This window comes from Apium graveolens, chromosome 2, assembly GCF_009905375.1.
Source record: "Apium graveolens cultivar Ventura chromosome 2, ASM990537v1, whole genome shotgun sequence".
NCBI lineage: Eukaryota > Viridiplantae > Streptophyta > Magnoliopsida > Apiales > Apiaceae > Apium > Apium graveolens.
Window position 1 is genome coordinate 315,093,633 of NC_133648.1, and position 14,887 is coordinate 315,108,519.

General features: G+C 33.0%; 1 protein-coding gene across 1 annotated transcript; it reads right to left on the reverse strand.

Annotated features, from left to right (window-relative positions):
* Nucleotides 1-616: 616 nt before the first annotated feature.
* Nucleotides 617-1,587, reverse strand: LOC141708824 (putative histone H2A.1). Its single transcript, XM_074512632.1, has 2 exons — nucleotides 1,302-1,587; nucleotides 617-1,081 (listed from the first exon to the last, which is right to left on the reverse strand). Exons 1-2 carry the CDS (start codon nucleotides 1,515-1,517, stop codon nucleotides 824-826), a joined length of 474 nt encoding a protein of 157 aa, XP_074368733.1. The 5' UTR covers nucleotides 1,518-1,587; the 3' UTR covers nucleotides 617-823.
* Between the last annotated feature and the right edge of the window lie 13,300 nt (nucleotides 1,588-14,887).

The window sequence follows — 14,887 nt, forward strand, 5'->3', positions numbered from 1 at the left end:
TATGCCAGGCCGTGTACAGAGAAATGAGAAAGAAAATAACTAATACTATCTTCGTCCCCTCATTTCTTTAAAGTTTTTTCCACATGCTTGATACACACATTTTAAGACAACTATAAAGTATATTTCTGTAATTTATTTATAAAATTTTCTTATGTTGTATAAAAGTTTGAAAATCATATTATTATTTAAAAGAAAAAAAAATTTTGCAACTACATTTAATAAGAATAAAAACATTAAAGTGTGTACCGAGCCCTTAGGGGGGAGAGGGAGTACCACATAACCAAGAACAATTGATGCTCAGTCTATAGGTTGGTGTTATCTATGTACAATACTTATTTGCCATCATAACTATTACTAGATGTATCTTCTTATGTTGCTCAGTCTATAGGTTGGTATTATGCTCATTTGCTTTGTCATTTGGGAAAACCTGCAGTTCTGCATTCTCGCATAAGAAAATTTTTCAATAAAACTAAACGATCATACATGAAGGGAAATTTCGCTAAGCAATGATTCACACACTAGACTTTACTCAAGCAATCCATACATTAAGAAAATTTACGCTTCAACTGAGATGAATGCCACTTACCAAAACAAGAAATCCGCACACAAGTTCAAGTATTCAAACCAACATTTAATTAGCCATAACATCATTCACATGGTACAAACTCCATTTCATTTCAAAACAAAGATCTACCAACTGGAGATTCAAACACATAAATTACATTAACCCTAACACCGATCATAAACCATAAATTACATACACAGATGCACTCGAAAGCATAAACACTACACTTCCTTCGCACCTAAACACTACATCAATTCATCAAGCAGCAGCCTTCTTAGGCGATTTAGTCGCCTTTGGTGATTTAGGAGCCTTAGCTGCTTCCTTAGCAGCTGCCTTCTCAGACTTCTTAGGCAAAAGCACAGGGTTAATGTTCGGAAGCACTCCGCCATGAGCAATGGTAACACCGGCTAAAAGCTTTCCGAGCTCCTCATCATTCCTAACAGCCAACAGAACATGTCTAGGAATAATTCTGTTCTTCTTGTTATCCCTGGCAGCATTTCCAGCTAACTCCAAAACCTAAACACATCACATTACCGATCAACATGTAATCCAATGCAATGCACATAATTTGCGATAATTAATTACAGATCTAACCAAATTAAGTCATAATTCAACATAACAATACCTAATTGGACTAATTAAGTAATCACGTCAATAAATCTGAACAATAATTAGGTTAATTGACTAAAAACAAACATGCAACAAAAAAGCTCTAAATTATAAAATGTTAGTATACCTCAGCAGCAAGATACTCGAGAACGGCGGCGAGATAGACCGGAGCTCCGGTACCGACACGTTGAGCATACCGGCCTTTCTTCAGGTACCGGCCGATTCTTCCGACCGGAAATTGTAGACCGGCCTTAACGGACCGGGTCACCGACTTCTTCCTTGGACCGCCACCGCCGAACTTTCTCCCGGCGGCTCCTTTCTTCACTTTTCCACCAGTTTCCATTTTTTCCGGCGAGATGTGGATATAGAATTTGTATGTAGAGGTTTGTGTTTGTTGGAGCGTGAAATGAGATGGTGGGTTTATATATAAGGTTGTGTAAGCCAGCATTTGGGTCGATCCGTGTATGATTAATTTTTCACCGTTGGATTTAAATTTAATCTACGGTTGCCTTTGTTTTTGGAACGATCCGTGTACGCTGAAATTAGCGAATGATATGTTGCCGCGTGTACAGAAGCACATTGTGATATTTATGAATTTCTTGCTAAATTATCAGCATTTGTTCTGAACTTCCGATTACTTTAGGGAATTTTTTATTTCTGGAGAAGTTTTTTGATTTTCAGAGCTACTTGGGAAAAAACAATACCACTCCATCTGTTTTGAAATAATTATCGCTTAATTTTTTTCTCATATTTTAGGAGTTTTGACCACCGCCTTTAAAAAATATTAAAGTTTTCTATGAATGAAAGTATTGAATTAATTTTTTTATTCAGAAAAATAAAATTTTAAATATGTGGTCAAAATTCTTTAAAGTGTTTACAAAAAAGTCAAACGTCAATTATTTGAAAACAGAGGGAGTATTGCATGCATAATAACCGCATATATAGAAAAATAAGCTTAGAATAATTTCGTCTTTTATCATTATTTTGCTCTGCAAGTAATAAAATAGTAGTAAAATTGTTGTGAAAGAAAAAGCTTTCCTTACTTTATTTGACAATTACTCATTTTTATAAGTGTTTTAATAAATATTTAATCACCAAAATACCACATTTTCAAAGGACATGTTTCAAAATATCACATTTTCAAAAAATATGGTCTTAACCTATTCATTTGAGTTTCAGATAACGCGACAGATTTTTGAAAAATTTATAAACAGATGAGTTCATAGGATTCAACCTTTAAAATCATGCGACTACCGGCAAAAAATAAAGAAATTATCTTTTAGCGCCAAATAATAAACTATAACATTAACCATAAAATAATATATTCATATCGTAAAAGTTGTTTTTTTCTATTAATTCTCTTAAACTATATATAAGGAGTGAGGGGGTCCGAAATAGTGTTCCTCCACCAACATGGGCCTTTTAATTCAATTCTAAAAAAATTTCCCTATTTTTCGTAGCTAACCCCTATTAATACTTTGTAATAAAAAATTATTTTTAATAATTTAGCATACTCTAACATCATAGCTACGAAAAATAGGAAAATTATACAAATTATAATCATGTGTCATACAAATTATACATTTTTTGCAACACATGTCACATGAAATATTACTTATATGTGTTAAGGCTGGTATCTCAAATTATTAGTAAATTGATCGAGAAAGAATACAATTTCTATATTGGCACATGTTTACGTTGATTTCTCTTATACGCGTTTCTTTTGAGCAAAGTTTACAAGACTTTCATTTTACCTATTGTATTGTGTAATATGGGAACTGATATATATATATATATATAGTCTAGTTGTTAATGACGCATTAACAATGGATCAAGTGCTCTAGTTGTTAATGACAGCCAGTCATCTGATAATGAACAAGAAATCCAGACTCCAATTGTTTCAAGCAATGAGCAAAAGAATAAGGAACCATAAAAGCAACTTATTCTTGAACTTCAAGAGGTTGAATTTTATACCTTAAATTAACTGGATGAGTTAGATCGGTTCATGGCTTACTTAGCAATGAAATTCTCTAAAGAAGCCAAAGTTCTTCAAAAATAAGGGACAAACATCCAACAAGGACAACAGCCGGAAGGAAAAGGTACAGTATAACTCTGGCAACAAAAATGGCTAAACAACAGGATCTGTTGACAGGTCAAGGATCAAGTGCTTCAATTGTGATTAATTGAGTCATTTTGCTACTGAATGCAGGAAACCTAAAAAGGTGAAAAAAGACAAGGCCTATCTTCAATTAGAAGCAAAGTATGAGACTTTTCTAAGAAAATAACATGGTAAATCTTATAATGCATAAGGAAAAAGTTGGGATGATTTTGATAACGATGATGATGAGGAAGTAGGAAACTATACACTAATGGTCTTGGAGCATGTTAGGAGCAATTGATGATATCAAGCAGAAACTATCAAAAGTTCATATCAGAAGTTCATATCAGAACTTATACATCAACAGATGGAGTTGCCGATAACATCTCCTAATGTTGCAGTCTCACTTTCTCTCTGAGACATGTCACTTCTACTTTCGATCACCATTGCTTACTGCCACATATGAAGTAAACTCAAACATGACCACTCTATTTTGAATCCAAAATTTTAATCCCTGCTCAAACCTTCTTGCTTTCTTTTCATCTGTATCAATCTGATCTGGCACAAACCTCGCCAATTCAGGAAACTTGGCCTTATATTCCGCGACAGTAAGATCACCCTGTGTCAGGTTCAAAAACTTGATCTCCATTTGGTTCTTCATATACCTCGGGAAATACTTCTCCATAAACAGCTTTGCAAACCTCTCCCAAGTTACAAACTCACCTCCTTCCAATGCTCGCGTGGATTTCCACCAATAGTTTGCCTCACCCTTTAGAAAGTAACTGGCAAACTTGGTCTTCTGTTTAGCTCCTTCTACGAACAGTTTATTACGAATATAATAAGAATTAAATAGAAATAAGAGCAGTAGTAGGAAATTAGGCCACTTGGTAGGAATTATACCAGAAGGCCATGTAAACACCATTTTCTACCGGTCATTTCCTACCGTACCCGGTAGGAAATACCTTGTTGAAGACGGTAGAAATAATTTGAAGATGGCAGGAAATAGCTTGAAGATGGTAGTGTTTAGTCTCACCAGTACTTCTTCGTAGTGTTTAGTCCCGTCCCGATGTTTCAATATTTTAAAAAATGTTTATGAATGGTCCGACCTTATAGATGTCAGGATCTATATATTTTAGTGATATGATAGAAATTTTAGAATAAAAAAATATATTTGGTTTGTTATTTTAACGGTGAACTAGTAGTTTGACTACTACTTCTTACTAGTGTTTAATCTCATAATGATGTTTTGATTTTTAAAAAAATGTTATGTATAATCCAACCTTAAAGATGTTAATATATATATATATATATATTAGTGTTATGATAAAAAATTTAGAAAAAAATAAAAGTATTTGATTTGTTATTTTAACAGTCAACTAGTAGTTTGACCAGTACTTCTTACCAGTGTTTAGTCTCATACCGATGTTTTAGTTTTTAAAAAAATGTTTGTAAATGGTACAACCTTACAATTGTCAATATATATACATTTCAGTTATATGATAAAAAAATTAGAAAAAAAATAAATGTATTTGATTTATTATTTTAACAGTCAACTAGTACTTTGACTAGTACTTCTTACTAATGTTAGTCCTGAAGGGTTTTTAGCACATAAACGCAGCGAAAACGTAAATTTAATCTTAAAAAAAACCGAAACCCTCCGCAGGATCCATGCGAAAAAATAATATTTAATTCGTAGTTCAGTATGTTTTCCTTAAGAAGCTTTACGTTAATGGAAGATGGAGGTCTTTAATAGCGATCCACGAACGATGAACGGAGATCCTTAGCAGCTGCTACTCAAGTGTGAAGCACTCCACCAGTATCCACCAAGAAAGCGATGTAATGAAGGAGTAGGGGGTGGAGAGAATTAGGGTTTTGTAAATCTTTTTGGTTGAGGCAAAAATAGAGTTTATAATAGTATATTTATAGGCAAAATTTTCAGCTGAAAATTTTCCCATAAAATATTATTATTATTAACCCTTTATTATTCTCACTAATAATTAAAACACCTTTTAATTATTAATTATTTTTCTAAACTCTTTAGAAATAATTCTCTCACTTGATTTAATTTCCAAAAATTAAATTTTTAATTAATAATATTAAGAACTTTTTCTTAATTAATTTATAATCAATTAAATCTCATTTAATCAATTATTAAATTTGTCAATTAATTATTTATTTCATAAATAAATAATTATCAGCCATTATTAATTAATTCCTCCACCATTAAATCATTCTCTTTTATGGTGTGACCCAGTAGGTTCAATATTAAGCCGGTAGTAGAAATAAATAATAATAAAACTATTTTATCATTATTTATATAATTCTCTAATTCATTAAATATGATTAATTAATTAATCATATTTATTCTACATCGTGAGGGATACTTCTCAGCATATCGCGACTATCCGGATAATACGAATTCACTGCTTAGAATACCAAGAACCTATTCAGTGAGTAGTTACCGTACAATTAATTCCTTCTACCCTGCAATGTCACGATTAAATACAAGACATGAAACTTGTGTCAAGCCTATCTTATTTAATCACTTGCTTTCTCATTCACTATGCTTATTTCTATTTAATTTAAATTAGAAACTCCATTCTAATTTCATTCAATCTGGCCAGAGATTCCTGAACTAACATAAGTGGATCAGCATTGAACATTCTCTTCCTACACTGGAAGGGGTAGATCCTTTATTGATCATACACTATCTTCGTGTACAAATTTCTATACCCAGTAGAGCTCTTATAATTGTCCCTTGAGACTAAGAACTAAACCAAAGTATAGTTCAGTATACACAAGATGACTATGATGACCTCAAGTCTAAGGATACTTGTACAACTATCACTATGTGAACAACTGCTGACACGTGAGTGAACTCCATCAGTTGTTCAGCTGTGTGAGTCATGTTCAGTGAACTTATTCTATAATAAGCACCTATATGCTAGCTATAGTGTCACCACACAAATGTCTACGAGAACAGACATCCTTAATAATGAAGCAAGCATAGTATGTACCGATCTTTGCGGATTATTAATTACCAGTTAGTAATCCTACGACCAAGAACTATTTAAGTTTAGAGTTATCATCTTTTAGGTCTCATTATTATGATCTCATCACAATTCATAAAAAGCTTTACTATAAACTGTGGTATATCTTATTTAAACACTTAAATAGATAAAGCCCGCAATAAAACCAAAACAAGTCTTTTATTAATATCAATAAAATCAAAACAGATTACATAAAAGTTATTCCTAAATCATCATACATGATTAGACTTAGGACACATCTCTTTCAATCTCCCACTTGTACTAAAGTCAATCACTCTGGTATCTAATACCCATCTTGTCTTTATGACGATCAAAGTGACTATGAGAAAGTGGCTTTGTGAGTGGGTCTGCTACGTTATTATGTGTGTCAACTCTCTCGACGTTGACATCTCCTCTATTTTCAACTCAGATTCACCACCAAAAACAAGAAAAATGTCCTGAGTCCTTCGTAAGTACTTAAGGATGTTTTTCACTGCTTTCCAGTGGTCTTCACCTGGATTGGACTGATATCTGCTCGTCACACTAATTGAATAAGCAACATCAGGCCTTGTACACAACATCGCGTACATGATAGATCCTATTGCTGAAGCATAAGGAATATTACTCATACGCTCTCTTTCCTCAGGTGTCTTAGGAGACATTTTTTCGGAAAGGGACACTCCATGTCTCATCGGTATGAGACCTCTTTTGGAGTTTTCCATGCTAAACCTTTTAAGCACTTTCTGGATGTATGTACCCTAGGTAAGACCTATCATTCTTCTAGATCTATCTCTATAGATCTTCATACCGAGAATGTAGGATGCTTCTCCCAAGTCCTTCATGGTGAAGTTCTTTGATAGCCATACTTTGACTGATTGTAGCATCGGTATATCATTTCCTATAAGAAGTATGTCATCCAAATACAATACAAGAAATGTTACCACGCTCCCACTAACCTTCTTGTAGACACATGGTTCATCTATGTTTTTGATAAAACCAAACTCTTTGATTGTCTCATCAAAACGGATGTTCCATCTACGAGAAGCTTGCCTTAAACCATATATGGTTCGCAGCAGCTTACACACTAGATGTTCATTTCCCTTGGAAAGAAAACCCTCTGGTTGTGTCATATACACTTCCTCCTCAAGTTCCTCATGAGGAAGGCCGTTTTCACGTCCATTTGCCATATCTCATAGTCGTAGTAAGCAGCAATCGCAAGCAAAATCCGAATTGATTTTAACAGGGCTACAGGCGAAAAAGTTTCATCAAAGTCAATCTCTTGCCTTTGTTTGAATCCTTTTGCCACGAGCCTGACCTTATAGGTCTCCACCTGGCCATCTGCTCCAATCTTTCTTTTGTATACCCACTTGCACCCAATAGGCTTAACACCTTCAGGCGCCTCAACCAGAGTCCATTCTTGGTTGGTATACATAGATTCCATTTTGGATTTCATGGCACTATGCCATTTCTCTGAGTCAACACTACTCATAGCCTCATTGTAGGTCACAGGGTTGTCATCATCAATGATTGATAACTCATTGTCATTCTCATGACAAGGCCATAATACCTCTCAGGTTGGCGAGACACTCTCCCTGTCCTACGAATGGGCTGTTCCACAGAAGGTTGTTCAGTCTGAACAGGTGTTTCCACTTGATCCGTAGTAGTTTGTGCTTCTTGAACTTCATCAAGTTCAATTTTGATCCCACTGTTTCCTTCAAGGATAAACTCCTTTTCCAAGAAGGTAGCATGTCTGGAGACAAACACCCGATGATCGGTGTAAAAGTAATACCCCAAAGTCTCTTTAGGATATCCCACAAAATTACATTTTACGGATCGAGATTCCAGCTTATCTGGGTCAACTTTCTTGACATAAGCTGAACATCCCCAAATCTTAACGTGTTTAAGACTCGGTTTCCTTTCTTTCCATATCTCATATGGTGTTTGAGGAACAGATTTGGAAGGCACCTTATTCAGTAAATATGTTGAGGTTTCCAATGCATAACCTCATAGGAATACTAGAAGATTCGCATAGCTCATCATGGACCGAACCATGTCTAACAAAGTTCGATTTCTCCTTTCAGATACCCCATTTAACTGTGGAGTATATTGAGGAGTCCACTGGGAGACTATACCATTTTTTTTGAGATAATCTAGAAACTCTCCATTCAAGTATTCACCACCTCGATCTGATCGAAGAGTTATAATACTGTGTTTGGTTTGTTTCTCCACTTCATGTTTATATTATTTGAACCTTTCAAAGGCTTCAGACTTGAGTTTCATCAAATACACATATCTGAATCTAGATCTATCATCTATGAAAGTAATGAAGTACGAAAATCCACCCATGGCTTGCGTAGACATTGGTCCACATACATCTGTGTGTACCAATCCTAGCAAATCTGCAGCCCTCTCTCCATGTCCACTAAATGGAGATTTGGTCATTTTACCCAATAGACAAGACTCGCATGTAGGATATGATTCAAAATCAAATGGGTCAAGTAACCCTTCCTTATGCAATGTCCGCGGTCTATTTCACTAATATGACCTAGCCTACAGTGCCATAAATAGGTCAGATTTTCATCATCTCATTTTTTTTTATTAGTTTGTTCAATCTGAAGTAAATCATGCTCCACGTCACAGACATACAGACCATTATTTAAAATGCCACGTCCAAAAAGAACATTATCTCTAAGGATAGAACATTTATTATTCTTAATAATAAATGAAAAATCATCCAAATCCAACATAGGAATAGAAACAATATTCCTCACAATAGAGGGAACGTAATAACAATTATTCAAAATAATAGTCTTGCCCGTAGGCAAATGTAAACTAATTGATCCTACAGATATGGCCGCAACCCTTGCTCCATTGCCCATACGTAGAATCACCTCATCTTTTTCAAGAGTCCTACTTCCCTTTAGTCCTTGCAACGAATTGCAAATATGAGAACCACAGACGGTATCTAATACCCAAGTAGAAATTTGACCTAGTGACATATTAACTTCGATCATGAACATGCCTGAATCAGAAACGGTAGTCTTACCACCCTTCTTCTTCTTCTTCAATTCTGCAAGATAAACCTTGCAGTTCCTCTTCCAGTGCCCCAACTTGTTACAGTGAAAACAAACAGCTAAATTAGGACCAGTCAACTTGTGAGCATCTAGTATGCTCCGGAGTGATAGTGTAGAAGACATGACGAATATAGTAAATCTGTAAATGATAAACACATAACAACACTTAGCAAATATTCAATTTCATTTCAATACACTATATGAATCAGGTCTTTATTCATAAGTGTCTCCCACTATTTTATCTAATTTTTTTCAACCCCCCTAAGTGAAAATTAAGCATTCATAATGCTAGTGGGAATAGGGATCCTACATTCCATCACACAACCTCGGCTGTGGCACGAAACGTCATGTGATGTTCAATAGGCAGGCAACTCTTGTCAATTACATCTTATGTTATTCCCTAATATAACTTTAGCCTCTTGAATAATTGAGTCACGGCTGTGGCACGACAAACTCAATATTCTAGGTCAAGTCTAACCCAATATTTCGTACAATTGAATCAGTCTCCAACTGCCCACGGCTGTAGCACGTATCGACCTTTAGATTCTAATTCAATGTACACATCTCTATGTAATACAAAAGTATTTCTTATTTCGAAATCAAAACCCTCGGCTGTAGCACAAAACGACAATGATTTAAAAATAAGAACCACTTTCTACCATGTTGGAAGGCTATGACCGACACAAGCCCGTTGTGTCATTGGCCAATTACTACTTGATATTATTTAATTTTAGAGGGATTATATTACGTTACAATCATAATCACATTATAAAGAGATTCTTCCTTTTAAATTAAATATTTCAAATCAATAATCGATAATCAGATGATTCCCAGATCGGGTGGAGCATTGTCAAGAGCCGTCACTTAATAACCCTTTCTTACAGATAGAAATCTGTTGTTGACAGAATCATCCTTTCTCTCAATATTGAAAATTCATATTCAATTACGTGTTTCATAAACACAAGAATCTCATGATCGTATTCATAATATTTATTGTTAAGGCAAGAAACGATTCATATTCTAGATTTTCTAGAGCACGCCTTATATTGATTTAAGTTCACCTAAATCTATCATCGCATGGTAAACATAGGCATATATCTCATATATAAAATTAAATAAACAAGTAAATGTAAAGTGCAATAAATTAAATGTGTTTGGTTATGGCCCCATCCTATGTGATCTTTATCAAGCTCATGATAAAGATCAAGGTCAATCTAATATGGTGATGGAAATAAATACAACTACTTATTACATAAGTCTTCTTCTTTGTTTAGACTTCTTGTATGCCTCGTCTTCTTCTTTGTATCACCTCCATTGGATAGCCTTCTTGAGTCTTCAATTACATTACATGACTGAAAGTAAAACTAATCTAATGAACTTACAAGAATAACTCGAGTTACATTCGAGATTTATGATTACAAAGATTGACGACATGCAAGCCGTATTTAAAACCAAAACCAAAACCATTAAACTAAGGTCGAAAGGCCATAATCATCCACCATGCTCATACAACACATAAAAGCATGTTAAAACACATAATCTGATCTTAACATATCATATTATTTATCATCTAATCATAAAAAGAAAATATGACAAAAATCAGAAAAATCAGAATCAAATCAAAAAAACAAGAATCACTGTTTACAGGCAGTAAACTACGTCAAACGCCTTACAGACGAGTCGTTGATAGCTTTAGCTATCAGTTTTGTTCAGACGTTCGTTTACCTATGGAATAGGGTATTCGTTTGCGTAAATCGGACACCAGACTATCTACAGCAGCCAATTCAGAATCCGTATCTAATATGATTCTCATAATTAGAACAAACATAAATCATGTATATATCGGTATATATACATATTACATAATCATCTTATGATTATACAACTCACATGAATATCATATATTCAAAATCATACATATATAAGCATATTATATCAACATCAAATCATGGCGAATCACGTACATGCTCATATATCGAAAACAGTTAAACACATAAACGAATTAAAAACTTTTCGCAAGTAGCTCTGATACCATTGAAGGGTTTTTAGCAAATAAACACAGCAAAAACATAAATTTAATCTAAAAAAAAAACTGAAACCCTCCGCAGGATCCATGCGAAAAAATAATATTTAATTCGTAGTTCAGTATGTTTACCTTAAGAAACTTTACGTTAATGGAAGATGGAGGTCTTTAATAGCGATCTAAGAACGATGAACAGAGATCCTTAGCAGCTGCTCCTCAAGTGTGAAGCACTCCACCGGTATCCACCAAAAAAACGATGTAATGAAGGAGGAGGAGGTGGAGAGAATTAGGGTTTTGTAAATCTTTTTGGCTGAGGCAAAAATAGGGTTTATAATAGTATATTTATAGGCAAAATTTTCAGCTGAAAATTTTCCCATAAAATATTATTATTATTAACCCTTTATTATTCTCACTAATAATTAAAACACCTTTTAATTATTAATCCTTTTTTCTAAACTCTTTAGAAATAATTCTCTCACTTGATTTAATTTCCAAAAATTAAATTCTTAATTAATAATATTAAGAATCTTTTCTTAATTAATTTATAATCAATTAAATCTCATTTAATCAATTATTAAATTTGTCAATTAATTATTTATTTCATAGACAAATAATTATCAGCCATTATTAATTAACTCCTCCACCATTAAATCATTCTCTTTTATGGTGTGACCCCGTAGGTTCAATATTAAGCCGGTAGTAGAAATAAATAATAATAAAACTATTTTATCATTATTTATATAAATTCTCTAATTCATTAAATATGATTAATTAATTAATCATATTTATTCTACATCGTGAGGGATACTTCTCAGCATATCGCGACTATCCGGATAATACGAATTCACTGCTCAGAATACCAAGAACCTATTCAGTGAGTAGTTACCGTACAATTAATTCCTTCCACCCTGCAATGTCACGATTAAATACAAGGCATGGAACTTGTGTCGAGCCTATCTTATTTAATCACTTGCTTTCTCATTCACTATGCTTAGTTCTATTTAATGTAAATTAGAAACTCCTTTCTAATTTCATTCACTCTGGACAGAGATTCCTGAACTAACATAAGTGGATCAACATTGAACATTCTCTTCCTACACTGGAAGGGGTAGATCCTTTATTGATCATATACTATCTTTGTGTACAAATTCCTATACCCAGTAGAGCCCTTATAATTGTCCCATGAGACTAAGAACTGAACCAAAACATAGTTCAGTGTACATAAGATGACTATGATGACCTCAAGTCTAAGGATACTTGTACAACTATCACTATGTGAACAACTGCTGACACGTGAGTGAACTCCATCAGTTGTTCAGCTGTGTGGGTCATGTTCAGTGAACTTATTCTATAATAATCACCTACATGCTAGCTATAGTGTCACCACACAAATGTCTATGAGAACAGACATCCTTCATAATGAAGCAAGCATAGTATGTACCGATCTTTGCGGATTATTAATTACCAGTTAGTAATCCTACGACCAGGAACTATTTAAGTTTAGAGTTATCATCTTTTAGGTCTCATTATTATGATCTCATCACAATCCATAAAAAACTTTACTCTAAAATGTGGTATATCTTATTTAAACACTTAAATAGATAAAACCCGCAATAAAACCAAAACAAGTCTTTTATTAATATCAATAAAATCAAAACAAATTACATAAAAGTTATTCCTAAATCATCATACATGATTGGACTTAGGACACATCTCTTTCAAGTCCAATATCGATGTTTTGATTTTTTAAAAAATATTTATGAATGATCCAAGTTTACAGATGTCAATATCTATATATATTTTAGTGATATGAACAAAATTTTAGAAAAAATGAATGTGTCCAGTTTGCTATTTTAACAGTCAACTGGTAGTTTGACCATTACTTCTTACTAGTGTTTAGTCCCATACCGATGTTTCAATTTTTTCAAAAATATTTATGAATGATCCAACCTTACAGATGTCAAGATCTGCATATTTTAGTGATATGATAAAAAAATAAATTAAAAGAAATACATTTGATTTGCTATTTTAAAAATGAACCAATAGTTTGGCTACTACTTCTTACTAGTGTTTAATCTCATACTGATGTTTCTATTATTTAAAAAACATGTGTGAATAATCCAACCTTATAGATGTCAATATCTATATATTTCAGCGATATGATAATTTTTTTAGAAAAGTATAAATATATTTGGTTTGCTATTTTAAAAGTCAACTAGTAGTTTGACAAGTAGTTCTTATTGATGTCTAGTCTCATACCAATGTGACGATTTTTAAAAAATGTTTATGATTTATCCAACCTTACAGACGTCAATATCTATATATTTTAGTGATATGATAAAAAAATAAAATAAAAAAATGTATTTTGTTTGTTATCTTAACACTGAACTAGTAGTTTGACTACTACTTTTTACCAGTGTTTAGTTTCATATTGATGTTTCGATTATTTTTAAAAATATTTATGAATGATCCACCCGTACAGATGTCAATATATGTATATTTTAGTGATATGATAAAATTTCAGAAAAAAATAAATGTATTTAGTTTGCTATTTTAACGATCAACTAGGAGTTTGACCAATATTTCTTACTAGTGTTTAGTCTCATACCGATGTTTCAGTTTTTTAAAAAATATTTATGAATGATCCAACCTTACAGATGTCAATATCTATATATTTCTATGATGATTTTTTTTGAAAAAAATAAATGTATTTAGTTTGCTATTTTAACAGTCAACTAATAGTTTGACAAGTACTTCTTACCAGTATAATCCAATGTCGATATTTCGATTTTTTTAAAAATATTTATGAATGATCAGACCTTACAAATGTCAATATATATATATATATATACTTTAGTGATATGATAAAAAATTTAGAAAAAAAAATATTTGATTTGCTATTTTAACAGTCAACTAATAGTTTGACCACTACTTGTTAGCAGTGTTTAGTCTCATACCGATGTTTCAATTTTTTTAAAAAAAATTTATGAATGATCCAATCTTACATATGTCAAGATCTATATATTTTAGTGATATGATAAAAAATTTAAAATAAAAAAATGTATTTGATTTACTATTTTAACAATGAACTAGTAGTTTGACTACTACTAAATTCGATTATATTTACAAAAATGCAAAATAGTTGGTAGGAAATGTAACTAGTTGGTAGAAAACATAACTAGTCATTTTCTGCCGTTTCTTGGTAGGAAAAATCATGTGGCATATAATCAATCACAAGGCAACACATTACTATTAGTGCTGAGTAGACAAGCTCATTTCCTACCTACAAGACTCATTTCGTACCAACGTCGGTAGGAAATGAGATGCACAAAACCTACCGCGGCGGTGCGGTAGGAAATACTTTACTTAAAACGACGTTGTTTTATCAGTGACAAACTTGCTGGAAAAATGACGTGGAAAAATGGGTCCACCTTTAACATTTCCTACCACCATTGGTAGGAAATGACTTGCATTTCCTATTGAATGCGG

Excerpts from the sequence above, each read along its gene's own strand:
- LOC141708824 (XM_074512632.1), bottom strand. The coding sequence starts at position 1,517 with ATGGAAACTGGTGGAAAAGTGAAGAAAGGAGCCGCCGGGAGAAAGTTC. Across the intron at positions 1,082-1,301 it reads TCGAGTATCTTGCTGCTGAG|GTTTTGGAGTTAGCTGGAAA; the intron begins GTATACTAACAT and ends TGATGTGTTTAG.